At 41.0% G+C, this 15,047-nt stretch overlaps 1 protein-coding gene across 1 annotated transcript; it reads right to left on the bottom strand.

The window, feature by feature from the left end:
* Positions 1-1,202: 1,202 nt before the first annotated feature.
* LOC141012579 (basic helix-loop-helix transcription factor scleraxis-like) lies at positions 1,203-14,047 on the bottom strand. Its single transcript, XM_073486087.1, has 3 exons — positions 13,653-14,047; positions 13,007-13,223; positions 1,203-1,286 (listed from the first exon to the last, which is right to left on the bottom strand). The coding sequence occupies exons 1-3, from the start codon at positions 14,045-14,047 to the stop codon at positions 1,248-1,250; spliced, it is 651 nt and encodes a 216-aa protein (XP_073342188.1). The 3' UTR covers positions 1,203-1,247.
* Positions 14,048-15,047: the final 1,000 nt, after the last annotated feature.

Below are 15,047 nucleotides of genomic sequence, written 5' to 3'. Positions count from 1 at the left end.
GGAGAGGAGGAGAAGAGAGAACGCATGTGGAAAGGTAAAGAAGAGGACAGCAAGGGGACACAGGCAGATGTCCAAACAGCCGTACCTGCAGATTCAATTCTGCTCTCTTTTTTTCCCTCCCTCTCTCTCTCCTGCTTGCCTTTTCCTCTGCTCCTCAAAACCCCTCTTGTCCGCCTCATCTTCAAACCCTCTCTGTCTCTGTCTGCTCTGATCTGATCTGGGTGCCCCAGAAGAGAAGAAAGTAAGCGAGAAAGAGAGAGAGAGAGACAGCCAAGAGTAAAACTAGGAATTAGGCTGATGTGAGCTGCAGGTGTAGCCACTGTGGAACCTCCACTTATCCTCGCTGTGCTGCTTCCTTTGTGAAGGAATTTATTTGAAACTTCCAAAATTATCTCTCCCCTAGCTGCCTGAATGAGCTAAAGTATGATAAAACCACCATTTGGTATTAAAATGTCTCTATGACGCGGGATAGTTTCACAGTGGAAACTTTTATAATGTTTATTGGTTGGAACTGGGGAGGATTCGAGAGTACAATAGGCTCAAAATACCACCAACATATGATTGAACTTCCAGATATACATACAATTTATTGGTCATCTTGAGTTATTTTCCAGCATTTAGACATGTTCAGAAATGATTATTAGAAATGACCAGTACCACAAACGTTCCAGCATGTTTTCTGTGATGCCATAAACTGTGTCAATAGCCAATGTTTTGCACCTTAAACTTGTCATGATGCTGGTTAAATAACATAGTTTCATTATATAATGTTATGTCACATAAATATACATTTATATTTCAGTTTACACATTAATAACACACAGCTTTTGATGAGTACAAAGTTGTCTTTCATGGGTTCTGTGTGTTGTTCAATCATGTGCCGTAAGTTCCCCAGACTCTGAGCAAAGAGTCACTGAGTCAGTAAAAAGTGGTGTTGAAAGGTTCTTCATGGTCTTGATAATCATGTGAAAGCCCTTTAAAGTACTGCTCAACTTTTCAGAAGTGTTTCAAACATGTTTGAAGACGCCCTAAAAAGTAAAAAAAAGTTCTTGTAAGGTGATATAAAAAGTTTTAAAAAGAAGAAGAAATGCTTGGTAAAGTTCCTTGAAAAGTCCTGGAAGTGCTAAAGAAGTCCTTCAAAAGTCTTTGAAATGCATGACAAGGCTTCAAGTTGCAGTAACTGTAAAATCACTGAAAGCCCGGTCAGAGTGACGAGCGTTTTATCCGTGTGGTTTGTGTCCTTGTCGTTAACTTCTGATGGCCGTCTTCCTGTCTCTGTCTTTGTTCTGCAAGAGAGAGAAATAACATCTCACATCATTGAGGATTCGACACTGAAATCAATAAGGAATAGCCCAGCTTAAATAGCATGGAGACGAGTAACAGACAGCTTGCGGCACATAACTCCCTGTAAAACCACACAAAACATCTTACACCCCAACATTTTTGACAAATAAAACATTGGTGAGCTTTAAAGGTCCCATATTATGCTCATTTTCAGGTTCAGACTTTTATTTCAGGTGTAAACTTGAAAATGTTTACATGCTTTATTGTTCAAAAAACACATTATTTTTCTCATACTGTTCACTGCTGAAGCACCTCTATTCACCATGTGTGTTTGCGTGGCTGAGGGTAGTGACTGTAAAGTTGTGACATCACAACCTTACCGAAGTCGTAACAGCTCGTTTGAAGGAACAGTTTCTGAATACGGGCTGTATACATTTCTCTGTGGGTAGAGCATTTGCAACTAGACCTGTTACATAATGAAAAAGAATATGGGCCCTTCAAAGGTGCTGTTAGAGAGATTTTCTTACTTTTGGATCGAGCCAGACTAGCTTTTTCCTCCTTTTTCCAGTCTTAATGCTAAGCTAAGCTAGCTTGCTGCTGGCTGTAGCTTAATATTCACCTTCACGAGTCTGATATCAATCTTTTCAGCAAACTCTTGGTAAGAAAGTGATGAAGCACCTTCCCCAATTTCTCAAAAATATTCTTCTCAATGATTCGAAGTTGGCTCAAACAAAAGAAGATGCTCATCATTAGTCATTTCTGTATTTGATCTTTGTCCCAATTTATCATCTCTTGGTTTTGAAAGAATCCTTCTGGAGGTTTATAAACTCCTCAATGTAAAACACAGGAACAACTATATTACAACCCTTCTAGAGAGATAAAGTTCCAGTGTAGGATTTTTGCCATCCAGCGATGAGGTTGCAGATGGCAACCAACTGAATACCCCTCACCCTCCCCTTCCAAGCATGTAGGAAAACCTACAGTGGCTAAAAAAAATGAGAAAGGCCCTCTCTAGAGCCAGTGCAACATGGCGGAGTCCAAGGACGCTCCTTCTGTAGATATTAAGGACTCATTCTAAGGCAACACAACTGTTCTTAGTTTAAGGTGTTTATACACTAATTAAAAACAATTATGAGTATTATATTCCGTATCTGCCAATAAATCCAAATGGGACTCCAGGAGAAAGTAATGCATATTGTGGAAATAGATACTGTTTTACTGGGATCACTGGCACAGTAGGTTTATGTGGTTGTTTTTTTTACTTCAACAGGGTTGAAAAAGTAAATTGACTTTGACTGCATGCAGTAAACCCACACAAACACAGTAGCATACATACTGTACATGAACTGTGGTAGCTAACTTTATCATGGCCTGAGGAGTGACATCATGAGCTGATGTATGACAGCGCTGCATGATGATATGCTTCTCATTTATCTGTGGTATCAGCATAGAAAAGCCTTGATTTCCTGGCTGGTGAGGAGGCTTTCTCTATCTGGCCAGGAAAATAACATCACATTTTCCCTCCTCACCTAACCTCTGCTCTGCTCACGTCTCAGGCCATCTACAGTACCACTCACTTTCCAAGCTACAGTCAGGGGATTTTATTGAACACACCAAGGGGTGATACAGAACACGTGATCGCTTTTTTTAATGACTTGTTAGTGCTGATGTTTGATCAACTCATAGAAAATGATCTTAGGCTGTTGTAACCTACTTTGTGGTCACCTTCTATGGACAGATGTGTAAAAAAGCAAGTGAAAACAGGTAAAACTTCATTTTCTAGAGCGTCAGTCAGCTTCCCTGCACTCCTGTCCTCTCCTGACTTTTCTTTCCCCTTCTCATATCGTCTCGACTAACCCTCTCGCCTCCCCCTCGCCTTCCTCTCATCAGCCGAACACCTGTTACACATTTCCTCTCAGACCGTGCACAAAGTGTAGGTGTTTGGAAAAATCCGTTTGACTGACATCAACAAAGGTGGGTAGGTGTTTGGAAGGGTATCAGGCGGTAATGAGGGAGTGAGATCATAGGATTTGGACAGGAATCGGTCCTCCCACTGATTGAGGTTAGTGAGAGGAGAAATAGGAGTTATTATTGTCAATATGTCCTCCAGCTGGACCGAGAGCTGAGGATCATTGTATGATTGCTTATATTTAAACATGAACCATCATCACCACCATTATGTTGTTAGCTTTGTATGCAAATAGACATTTTTTTTTTGCAGTGTCTATAACCAGGTACTTTTTGTTGTGCTTTTCTAATTACCAGGGATCTTTCCTTGGTGCTCAGTATACCAGAATCATTGCAGCCACAAGGCTTGATACTAGTTTGTTTTTCTATTTTTTGTATTAACATTTACTCAAAACCAAAATCCTTTCCTATCCTGAACAAAAGTGCTTTATTGCCTGACTTTTACCATTTGCTTTGTCTATTTTCATTGTTTTTTGTTAACTATTGTTTTATTCACAGTAGAGGTGCATTACGATTTATTATGCCAGTGTATTGTGATGAGTAGTGTGAATGTGTGCTTTTATATTGTCACTGTAAACTGTGTGGACCTCAGAAGCTAAAACTGAATCTCAATGGTGGACCAGGGGTCAAACCCAAAAAAACTGTTGTGTTGTATTGTAGTGTTGTCGCTATACTGGAATTTCTACCTTAGATATTTATTAAAAGATTAAAAAAACAACTTGTGTACTGTGTATTAAGCACAACAGCATCTAAGTTTATGTAGTTCTGACCATCTTGAGAAGAGGTGGGCCTATGTGTTCACTATAGCGCTGAGTGTATCAACTCACTGTCGGAGGCAAGAGAGAGCGAGAGAGTGCAGCTTGTACAGGTGTATCTATTCTGCAGGAAATGAGTATTGGAACAACAAGAAAATAAAAAATAGCAGAAGGAACAATATTATTATAACTGTAAATTCTTGTTTTTTCGCTAGAAACATTTGGTGGGCCAAATCAAACCTTTGCAAACCTTGAAGTGTGGGCAGAGACAAACCAGCAAAGTAAAGAATCGAACCCTGGTTTTTTGGGGTCCAGGTCCTGCACTTTGACACCCATCCTTCCATGCTGACCGCCTCTCTTCAAGTTACAAAATGTCCAAAACAGTCTCACTTCCTTCACTGGAAGGAACCTTGCCAGGGAACATAATCCTGGCAGCTTTACGTTTGATTTTAATTATGACCAATGAGTATTATTAAAATGTAAATTTCTAAGGGACAGGACTGTTCATAGGTACTCAACTTGTTCCACAATGCAGTTAAAGGAATAATGAACAACTGATGGTCACTAACCAATAGCTTTGAATGACTATTAGTAGTGTCTAGAAGCCTAAATGACTTGAGAAGTGTCTTTTTAAGTTTTTGTTTTTAGTTTTATTTTGCTATCACACACACTCCACATGGAATCATCTCATAAGTTTCACACAGAGCCTGGAAAACTTTTGTCCTGACTATTATTGTGCTTTCTCCTAACACAAACTATGAAAAACAGAGAGTTGGAAGGCACCGTGGAAAAATTGTAAGTATTTATCCGTGGATATAAAACTACTTGAAGCAGTTGAGAGAAAGTGGGTACATGACAATTGGATGATTTACCAAATTACATCAAATTACAATGAAATCATTCGGAATCAGCTCACGTTCCGCTGCGAGCGCTCAGCAGCGGTTTGGGAAGCACAGCTGTAGCTGGTGAGGGCGGTTCAGCTGGAGTGTAACTGGTTCAGTCAAAACAGGAGGAGGGGGGCTTTAAGGCTCGCCTGGTAGTCAAAACAATCTCCTAAGACTAATAGGGCATGGTCGGATGACATCTCTGCTCTCTCTTTCTCCAGCCACCCACCCACACACACACACACACACACGGACATACCAGTGACCTCCCAGGGGGGTGATTTGTCCAACACTAATATGATTACCTGATGATGTTTACTTTAGATACGATGTGATGATATTACCACGCTGGAACAATATTGTTGTTTGATCGACGTGAAAGGAGCCTGTTTTAACTCGAACGTGAAGACAGTAAACACTCTCTTCAAGACATCTTATCAACTCAAATTCAAACTTTTAGTATTATTTTTCCGAAACTCAATCCGGGCTGTTCCTTTACCTATAAATGTGGATTTTCCATGCACGCTCCCCGGCTCTCTTTCTCTCTCTTTTTTCCTGTGTTAAATCGCTCTGTCAAATATAAACATCTAATTTAGTTTCTGGCTGCGTGGAGAGAGGAATGACTGGTTGGAAAAAATAATTCCACTTGGTCACTGGCCCGACAATCGTATAAGGAGATTAGTATTCAACCATGAAATGAAAACTGGTAATATCCCTTTAGTTTATCCAGTGAAAATATGTGACTATACGTCAGCTCCCTCGAGTGTCTAATAGAAGCTGTAATTACTCTCGTTAACGATCATCGATTAGAAGATTACAGACATACATTCAAATTAAAATGCTGATGTCTTGTAATAAATAACACATCAGGCGCTTAAATTAAGCTGTAAACCACAGTCTGACATTATGTGGCTTGGATACATCAGACATTTACTTCATGTTCACTGTGGTTGGCTAATAAGCATCCTGATGGCTTCTGAAAAACAGCCGATTTATCTTAGATTGCCTAATCAGATGTAATTCGCACCAGCCGGCCACACATGCATATAATTATTCCCACATTTTAAAGGTGCGCTACGTAGTTTTGGGGACGACATTTTTATCAGGAGAGAAAGATTCATTGACTGATTTTTTTATACCTAAACAAACTTAACAAACAAACTCTGTTTTCATGACTGAATAAACTGAATAAACAAGCTGGCCTTAAAAGGACAACACAACTTCATATTGTTTTACTTTGTTTGTATTTGGCGGACCCTGCCACCTTTCTAGCTTCAAACAGTGTTCTGGGGACCTTATTGTCCTCTGAGAACAGCTTGTTTATTCAGTTACAGAAAAGATCAATATTTCTGAGTTAGATTATGACCTCATTGATGTTGTAAATATTAAAATTCTGAGTTAGACTTTCTTCTCCAAAACTACATAGTGCCCCTTTAATAATCGGTTGTAATGACTCCAGAACAAGCTCCACTTCATTTTGATGACTTCATTCTGCTTATCATCAGTGCTAAGATGTGCACCCTGCAACAGCCAGTATGTCATTACCTTCAGTACATATTGTCTTAAGAAACTGCACCAATGTCTGCTTTTCTCTGTGATTTGCTCTTTCCCTGGATCATTTTCCTGTAGTTTTGTTTTAATTTGCTCCGTGAGCAACCCTTTCCCTAAAGACCAAATGACAACAGAATGATAGTTTTGCTAATAGATTTTGTTAGTTATCTGACCCGACTTCTTCTGCTGGCGTTAAATTAGGGTTTAACTGCTTCCATCTGTGCTGAAAATACACAGACAGGTCCATGCATGAAGGCACACGTCATACACAGAGCCAGGCTCACACACACGCACAGACGCACACCGAACGTGGGCAAGAATACATCTTAAAATTGCCTGCAGTGTATTATATCTGATGCACCTCATTAGAATAGCTCGAACTGAGAAGCGAACAGGCGAAGCTCTCGCTCTTGAGGCACAAAACATTAACTGCAAGTCAACACCAGCATTATCAGTAAATGAGGGTAATTTAGTTTTCATCTATGACCTCAAAACTTCATGAAGGTGACATCATGCTTTTTCCAGTGAAAACAGACTAATAACCAAACGACCACAGTCATTAGTCCTATCCATGCAATTAAGCCCTCTTAAGGTGCACGCTTCATTTGATCTCAATAAAGAAGCAAAGTGTAGTTTCGACAAACCAAACTGTCTAAACTGGAGGTCGGATAAATAGCAAAGTTGATTATCCCGCTGAGTTGCTGGCTATTTCTCCGCCTCTCTTTCTCTGCTTCTCCATCTCTGCTTCCACAACTTCCTGCAAACCATTACTTTAGAAAGTGTTGAAAGCACAGTCGTGATCCAGGGCTCTTTAAATGAGTAATCATATATGAGGTTTTTTTTTTTCTTTGGGTGTCTAGAAAGACGCAATGAACTGCCGTCTGGGTGAAAATGCAAGAAAAAAACAAAGAGAGAATGAAATGCTTTTGATAAAAGTCTCTGAGTGTGGTGCACTGTACCCTTATATGTCGTGCGTGTGTGTGTGTCATACTCGTGTGTGTGTGTGTGTGTGTGTGTGTGTAAGCATGCAGCGAGGGCGTTTCACAGAGAGCGGTTTCCAGGCTTCTTTAACATCACCATCAAAGCCCAACGTCAATGTGTTTCTAATAGCAGCAGCTGAATTAAACACTGGCTGTACAGGCCTCAGCAGAGGATAAATCATTTACAGAACAATTAGCTCATTTGTTGCTCCGCTCTGCACTGCCAATGACTTCCAGACACAGAGAGCCAGCCAGTGTGTGTGTGTGTGTGTGTGTGTGTGTGTGTGTGTGTGTGTGAGTTTTAACTGTATATCTACAGGGAGGTAATGTCAATCTGTGTCACTCACATCAATCTCAAAATTAACAAGCACACGTAGATATATACAGAGGCACACATACACTCTCACATTTACTCTCTCTCTCTCACACACACACACAAACACACAAGTGCAGATAAGTCCGTTTCCAATTGCACGGTGCAGTTTTAGTGCCACTGTCTTTCCATACGCCCTGCTTTCCAGCCACCCACCAAAATCATCACACATAAAAGTTTTACAGCAGCCAAGTGGTAAATTAATGCTGTTCGTGATATTAGCAGCTGCATACTCATTTGTTAGCCGTGCTGTTTTGCTAAATTTACACATTTCTTTTTAATTTCTAGAAATTCCACATAAATAAGATTCCTTCAAGTTGGAATTAAGTCAGGGCCGAGCCTTAGAAAGCTTGTTAACTCAACTAAACTCAACCATCTCAAAGGAGCGATGGTCTGTTAACAGCAACCGCACCATAAGTATCATAGCAGTTATATTTTTCCAGATTTTTATTTTGTTTCTAAACTTATAAATTCTCGTTTAATTCGGCAAATGAGCTTCTTTAAATTTCAAATCTTGGAAAATGTTTGGACGTGTCATCCCCAGCTGAAGAGGAAAAAGTTCAGCATGATCGCTGTTACTGGCAGATCACTCGCTGCTTCTGTTTACGTTTGCCACTGAATTGAATTGACCCTCTCCTTGTTACAGGCCAAAAGCAATAAGGCACAGTTGAGGAGGAAACTGTAAAATTGCTTCAAGCACTACAGCCTTATAGGGGCACTATGTAGTTTTGGAGAAGAAATTCAGACTCAAAATTTTAACGTTGACAATACTAATAAGGTAATAATACATCTCAGGAATACTTATTTTTCCATAACTGAATAAACAAGCTGTTCTCAGAGGAAAATAAGGTCCTCAGAACACTGTTTGAAGCTAGAAAGGTGGCAGGGTCCGCCACATATAAACAAAGTAAAACAGTATGAAATTGTGTTGTCCTTTAAGGTCAGTTTGTTTGTTTGTTAAATTTGTTTAGGCATAAAAAAATCAGTCAATGAAGCTCTTTCTCTTCTAATTAAAATGTCGTCCCCAAAACTACATAGTGCACCTTTAAAGACAACAAAGTAGGCAGATTGTCACATTCAAAAAAGCTTTCACATTTTGTTGTGTATGCGATTATGCTGAATAAACATCATCTCATTAATACTCAGTAACATTATACCCATATGCTGCCTTCACCTATGGCACCGATAAATATGTATTTAAGCACCGCTGCAGATGCTCACCTGGTACGACACGTTTCAAGGTCATTAAGTGTGACTTTTAGCAGACCTATAGTGGAGATAACACCACCACAAAGATTAAAATCCTGCTGTAGGTTGAGTCTAAGCACCTGACAGTCGCACTGATCAGCTCAAGCAGAGAGGCCTAACACAGGATATCTGCATCAATCAACCAGACAGCGCAGGGATTTAAGCAGCCCTCTGCTCACCTCAATCCTCTATCCTCAGCCCCGTACATCTCATTTACAGATGTAGCCATCAGGAGCGCCTTGCATTTTTTTTTTTACTGCGTGTATCAAAGGCATCAGTTGGGCTCCTGTGTATCCATGCCAAACTGCTGCTGCTCCACACCGGAACTTTTTTTTTTTTTTTTGTAAAGTCAAATTTTGTCAGGAATGAAGTTGATGATTGGCTTCTTATCAAAGGATACTAAGTCAAAATGTCCCTGTGTGGATATAGTTGACAACTTGAGAGGGAAAAATCTCTAACAGTAATGAAGAAGAAGCGCTTTTAACCATGATTATCAAACTGAATCTGAGCAATGAAAGTGTTCAATAGGTTCAGAAAAACTGAAGGATAAAGTGTTCATGGGTCCAAAGAATTCTGAAAATTCTTTAACTAAATCAACCATTAAAAAGCCATTGGATTAGATGAAAAATGCATCATCATAAAGCTGATATATAGATACATGTATTTCACAGCAGAGCCACAATGAGAAGTTTTTAATAAATTTCATTTCACTTTCTGGAAAATCCCCCTCCCCACGGCAACATTCGGACATAATTAATAAATCATCTACTCCTCAACCGAATTAAAATTAAACTAAAATCCGTCATTATCTTGTGCATAAACACAGAATAATGAAATCACATTAGTATTCCTGTGAATATGTAATACATGCAGTAGTCATTACTAACGTGACTGTTTGTTTTGAAACAGTTATACTGTATACACACATGTAATAAGAGGAAATGAGCGTGTACTTTTCTCACTTTCAGCCTCTCTCACATTGGAAATAAGTGTAATTGAACCAGCTGCTCTAAGCAGACCTGACAGCTGTGATGAACCTCAATGACCATGAAAACATACAGAGAGAGCACTCAGGACACAAAGTCTCATTTTACCCTCACAATCGTTTCCTCTCTGTAATCACCAGCTCTGACTCTGCCCTTTAGCCCACTTAAACACACTGTATGGCCACTTTTCCAGGGAAAATGAAATTCTCTTAGGTTCTGCCAATCACAGTTAACCATTTATATGCCAGGTGAGCCTGGGATCCCTCAAGCTTCTCCTGAGAGGATAAGTCTGGTGAAGAGACTGAACCCAACAACGAACTGATCCCCCGAACAGCTATTATCTGTGTCATCATTATTGTTGTCTTAAAGAAAACCTGTTAATAACACATCCATAAGATGCACCTTTGCACTGAGTGACATGTTTCTTCATTACAATAAACATGGGCACTGTAGCTTATTTTGTGTCGGTCCCATGTACATGTAAATGCTAACTAGAGCACCTAATGTGTATTAATCCGCCGCAGAAAACAGTCCCCAAACAACTGACTCTTTACTCCTGTTTGTGCAACGTCTGGTAGAAACTAGAGTGCCCAGCTGTTTTTAGGAATTTACTGAGACATTTTTTAAAATCAAACTACATATTTGTGAGCTGTTTTTTGTGTTTTCTTAGGATCTCTTGACGAAAAAATGGAATAACAATATCCTTAAAGGCGCTCTGCTTTTTATTTGATTCACTTTAACTGGATCTGGGAAGGGAGAATTATTTTATGTGATACAGTAAAGGAAAATGACACTAAATTTACATATTACTTTTCACTTCTTTTGCACAAACCATATGTAAGTTAAAGCTCATAAATCTTTCTCTAACCCATCTTCTCTCTCCTCATTTGTAATAGGTTTGGATCGATTTAAATAAATCAGTCGAGGGAAAATTGGGAGATAATAACTTTCACCTGGCTTCACTTTCTCAGTGCACTGCATGAAAACATTAAAAGTTCGATCTGCCTACATCATACACAACACAGAACAGTGCCAACTGTTGTTGAGCTAATGTGAAACAGCATAAGCTGACTGACATCAAGTAATCTAAGTGTCTACATTTGAAGGGTCTGACATGAGAACGTTTCAAAATAGTTTTCAACCCAGCATGCATTTACAGGTCAGTCATGCAGCGTCTGCAGCAGCGAGTTGACAGCAGCAGATAGTATTACACAGCTCCTACTGACAGCTCTGACCTCCACCAGGCTGATCGATATGCAGAGAGCTGAGGGAGTGGAGGGGGAACGAGAGATGCTTGTGGAAAGATTAAAAAGTGAGAAGCATGCAAGGGTAGAGGAGGAAGAGAATAGAAGTGAAGAACTCATGGAGGACAGACTGAAGCAAAAAGAAAAAGAGACAGAGCAGAGAGAAGGATTCAGCCATCTCCCAGCCGAGGGTGTCTGGGTTTCAGACGCTGAGGACGTCTAGGCTTTCACTCACGACGGTTCAGAGGGGAGGCAGGAGGGAGGGGGGAGACACACACTGCTGAGACTCAGGTTATCCCCCAGCTAAAGGGTCTCTGGGTTTAGACACTGAGGAGGGTATTAGCTTTCACACACTGCTGGGGTAACGGGGGAGTCTGCCAGATGTCAGCTCCTTACCCATAAATCCTGCTAAATGGGCAGCGGCTAGGTTAGAGGGGGAAAGTTGAGTGGACGTCACCTCTCTATCATCCTCTGCACAGGCTGCTGGAGTCATATATATTAATTTTCTTTCAGTCAGCTGATAGGAATTCTTCATTCCCTGCTATTTCTCATCAGACTGACGATTTTCTTGTGCCGGGAGTGTTCTTGATTATGTCGATTTCCTGTGCTGAATCAATCAAATGTGAGTTGAACTTCAGACTGGATGAAATTCTCCTTCTCTGTGTCTCTATTGAGGTGTAGACCGACAGTGCAGCAGTGGAAGAAGAGTGGAAAAATGTAACATCTGACCGTACATTTTGGAAAAACTATTGTTGTTTTTTTAGTTTGTTTTGTGCAGGACAACAATACCCAGTGTTTTTGTGAGGTGAATGTATAAAATGTGCAGTTTTTGTCTTGTGACATCCAGTTATAGTGGAACAAAGTCATTACCAGTTACCAATCATTGTATCTCAGGTCAGTTATGATTAAAACCTTCTATTCAGGCTGACGTCAATACATTCTTCAAATTATACACATGGTTTTGGATGGATTTCATGGGTTCCCGGTCATAAATCTCACTCGCTGCATAAGTGCCCTTGTAAAATTCAGATTCATATTCTTAAAAACAGAAAGAAAAAAGCACCACAATTGGGGTTGGATGTTTTTTTACGCAGCAGTCGTGCACATCTTGTCAGTGCTGTGTGTTGTTAGCCCACTCTCTGGCAGAATAACAATCACACTACTTTGCTGTGATGTGCAGTGAGTTTCAGAAAGCGGCCTGAACTTTTGAGCCACCTGCTCGAGTAAAACTAACCCCCAACAGAACAATAATACACAGTCCTTCACCCCAAAAGAGGACTTTAAAGAGGTTCTGCTTTTAATGTCCCTCAGGGCCAATCGGGTTTATAGGCATAGTCACTGATCTCTGGTCAGCTTTAAATACCAAATTGACCCTAAAGCACTGCACGGTTTCCCAAAAGACGTTTCACTCTAGAGAATGATCAGCTTTCCCTTTGGCTAAATCTGAGCTGGTTTTTTTTGTTTGTTTGTTTGTCTTTTTATCCTGGATTAATTATTTTTAAGTTCCCTGTTTATAGCATTTAGAAAATAAAGCCTTCATAAACTTTTTTATAATCATAGTTGTTAAGGTCACACAGAGACAATCAAAAGCTAATTATTTTCTTGTATGTTTCATAGTATTTAGCAGCGTTTTAAAATAGTAACTGTTTTGTTGGAGATTTACTATAAACAGATTTTTTTTCTTTGGCCTTTTAGTTTCTTGCTTGTTGATTTATAATTTTTCGTCTGCTCACCATTTTCCTCTGGTTGCTGAGGCAGAAAGTACAGATGTGCTTCGGCTGGCCTGATTGGTCGGATCCTCGGGTGGGGGAGGAGTTAACGTGGAAGAACGGTGGTGAGGGAGCGTGGCACGGCTGTCCGTCATGAAGCCCCTCGCCCAGGAGCAGGACGTTCCCCAGGTGACTGATGTAGCTGCTGGCCAGACGTAGCGTCTCGATCTTCGACAGCTTCCTGATCATCAAACGAGAACAAGGTTCATGGTATTAATCAAAATATATTACATATTATTATATTTTTATATCATTATTATATTATTTAAAAAGTGTACAATAATGTGAAAACATGATCATGCATTGTTACGCAATTGTTGCACTTTTATATTTCAAAATATGGTGCAACACATAAAGAACTTACAGACAGTGATACTAGCTGTCGAATATTTCAAGTTTGCACTGGCAACTTCCTGGACACTAACTCTATGACACATCTATTACAGGAAATATCAACTCATGATTAAATGCAGTGTTGCCTCAATTAGATTGCAAGCTTGTCCCAAAAATAATTTAATTGTGAGCTACATCAGAGTCTACTTATTTTTGTTCACAGATGGAAGAACTATATTTAGTGTGCTGAGCCACTTTGACTCTTGTTGCTCCTCACCTGTCCGCAGGCTCAGTGGGGATGAGTGTGCGCAGCGCTGTGAACGCTGTGTTGACAGAATTGGTGCGATCCCTCTCCCGCGCGTTGGCCGCGTTCCTCTGGCGGCCCTCCGGTTGGGGAGGGGACATTGGGGGGCCAAGCCTCCCTGCCATGGCCCCTACATCTACCCCTCCGCCACCTACTCCCCCGCACAGCTTCCTCTTCCTGTTCACCTTGATGTGAAAGGCAGATGGTGACGAGGAGGACAGGCGGAAGGCGTTGGATGAGTTGCTGGTGCGCTCCTCGGAGCCCGAGCCCTCGCTCCCGTTCTCGTCGTCGTCTTCAGAGAGGAGGGCGATGTCGCCGTACAAGAAGCGGCCTGCGGGAGGCGCCGTGCGCAGCATGGCAAATGTCATCTTCACCGCAAATCAGTTCTGACAGCTACTATTCAGACCTTGTGGCACTTCCACTTGTAAAGGTTCAGCTTGTAATGTTTTTAAGTTTGTTATTGGTAGTTGATGCTGTAGACTAAAGGCGTCCACTCCGTAAATCGTTACTTTACCCCCAACTTGTCTTCTTTGCAAAATGTGCTAAGCCAGGTGAGTCAGATGCAGCCCTGATGAGGCTGAATCAGGCTGGGCTTAAAAGATCAGCAAGTTGATCCTCAGTCAGTGGTCAAGAGCAACTTGACCTGAGAGCTGCTGTGTCACAGGTGGCTTCAGGTTCCAGGTCCCTCTTGTTTTTCTCTCTTCACATCCCAGAGGTCAGTTTTTCTTCCAGTTAATCCTTTGGACGAAAGCCAAATTTAAAATCGCATGATGAAGTCAGATGGCCTCTTTCTTCTCTAGATCTCTTTCTTGGCTCTTAGTTTCTAAATCTGTCTGTTTCAATCCCAATAGCACAAACTGCTCCCAGTCTGTGGCAGCAGTCTGAATCTCTCTCTCTCTCTCTAGTGGTCTGTCTCTCTCTCTGCCTCTTTGCTCCACGTGTGCCTGCTGTCTGAGTGTTTCCGTCTGCCCCTGGTCTTATAGCCGGTGGGAGGGCCGGAGGAGTCCTCTGCTCCTCCCTCTGAGCGCCGAGGGTCCCTCGGCTGCTGTCTAGAAGCAGGCCAGAGAGACCGGAGGCAAGAGGCAAACCATCAGCGGGAGTTTGTTTTGGCTGCACGCTCGTGTGTTTCAGGGGAAATCCACCCTAAAACAGAACCTGTATCATTTGCTCGGTGAGTCTGATGACCTTTGTGACCACAGAGGTCTCTGAAACACACAATCCTATCAATGTTAATACTGTATGCAAGCTCAATTTCTTGGATAGTGACCTAAAATGGAAGTGAGACAGAGATAAGGTGTTGTCATCTCACAGGAGCGATAAAGCCACAAGCTCAGACAATCTTAGATCTCTCTCTAATCTCCAATTCTA

Source organism: Pagrus major, chromosome 17 (assembly GCF_040436345.1).
Source record: "Pagrus major chromosome 17, Pma_NU_1.0".
In the NCBI taxonomy this organism is placed as follows: Eukaryota; Metazoa; Chordata; class Actinopteri; order Spariformes; family Sparidae; genus Pagrus; species Pagrus major.
The sequence above is the reverse complement of the archived record's forward strand: the minus strand, read 5'-3'. Positions and strand labels throughout refer to the sequence as shown.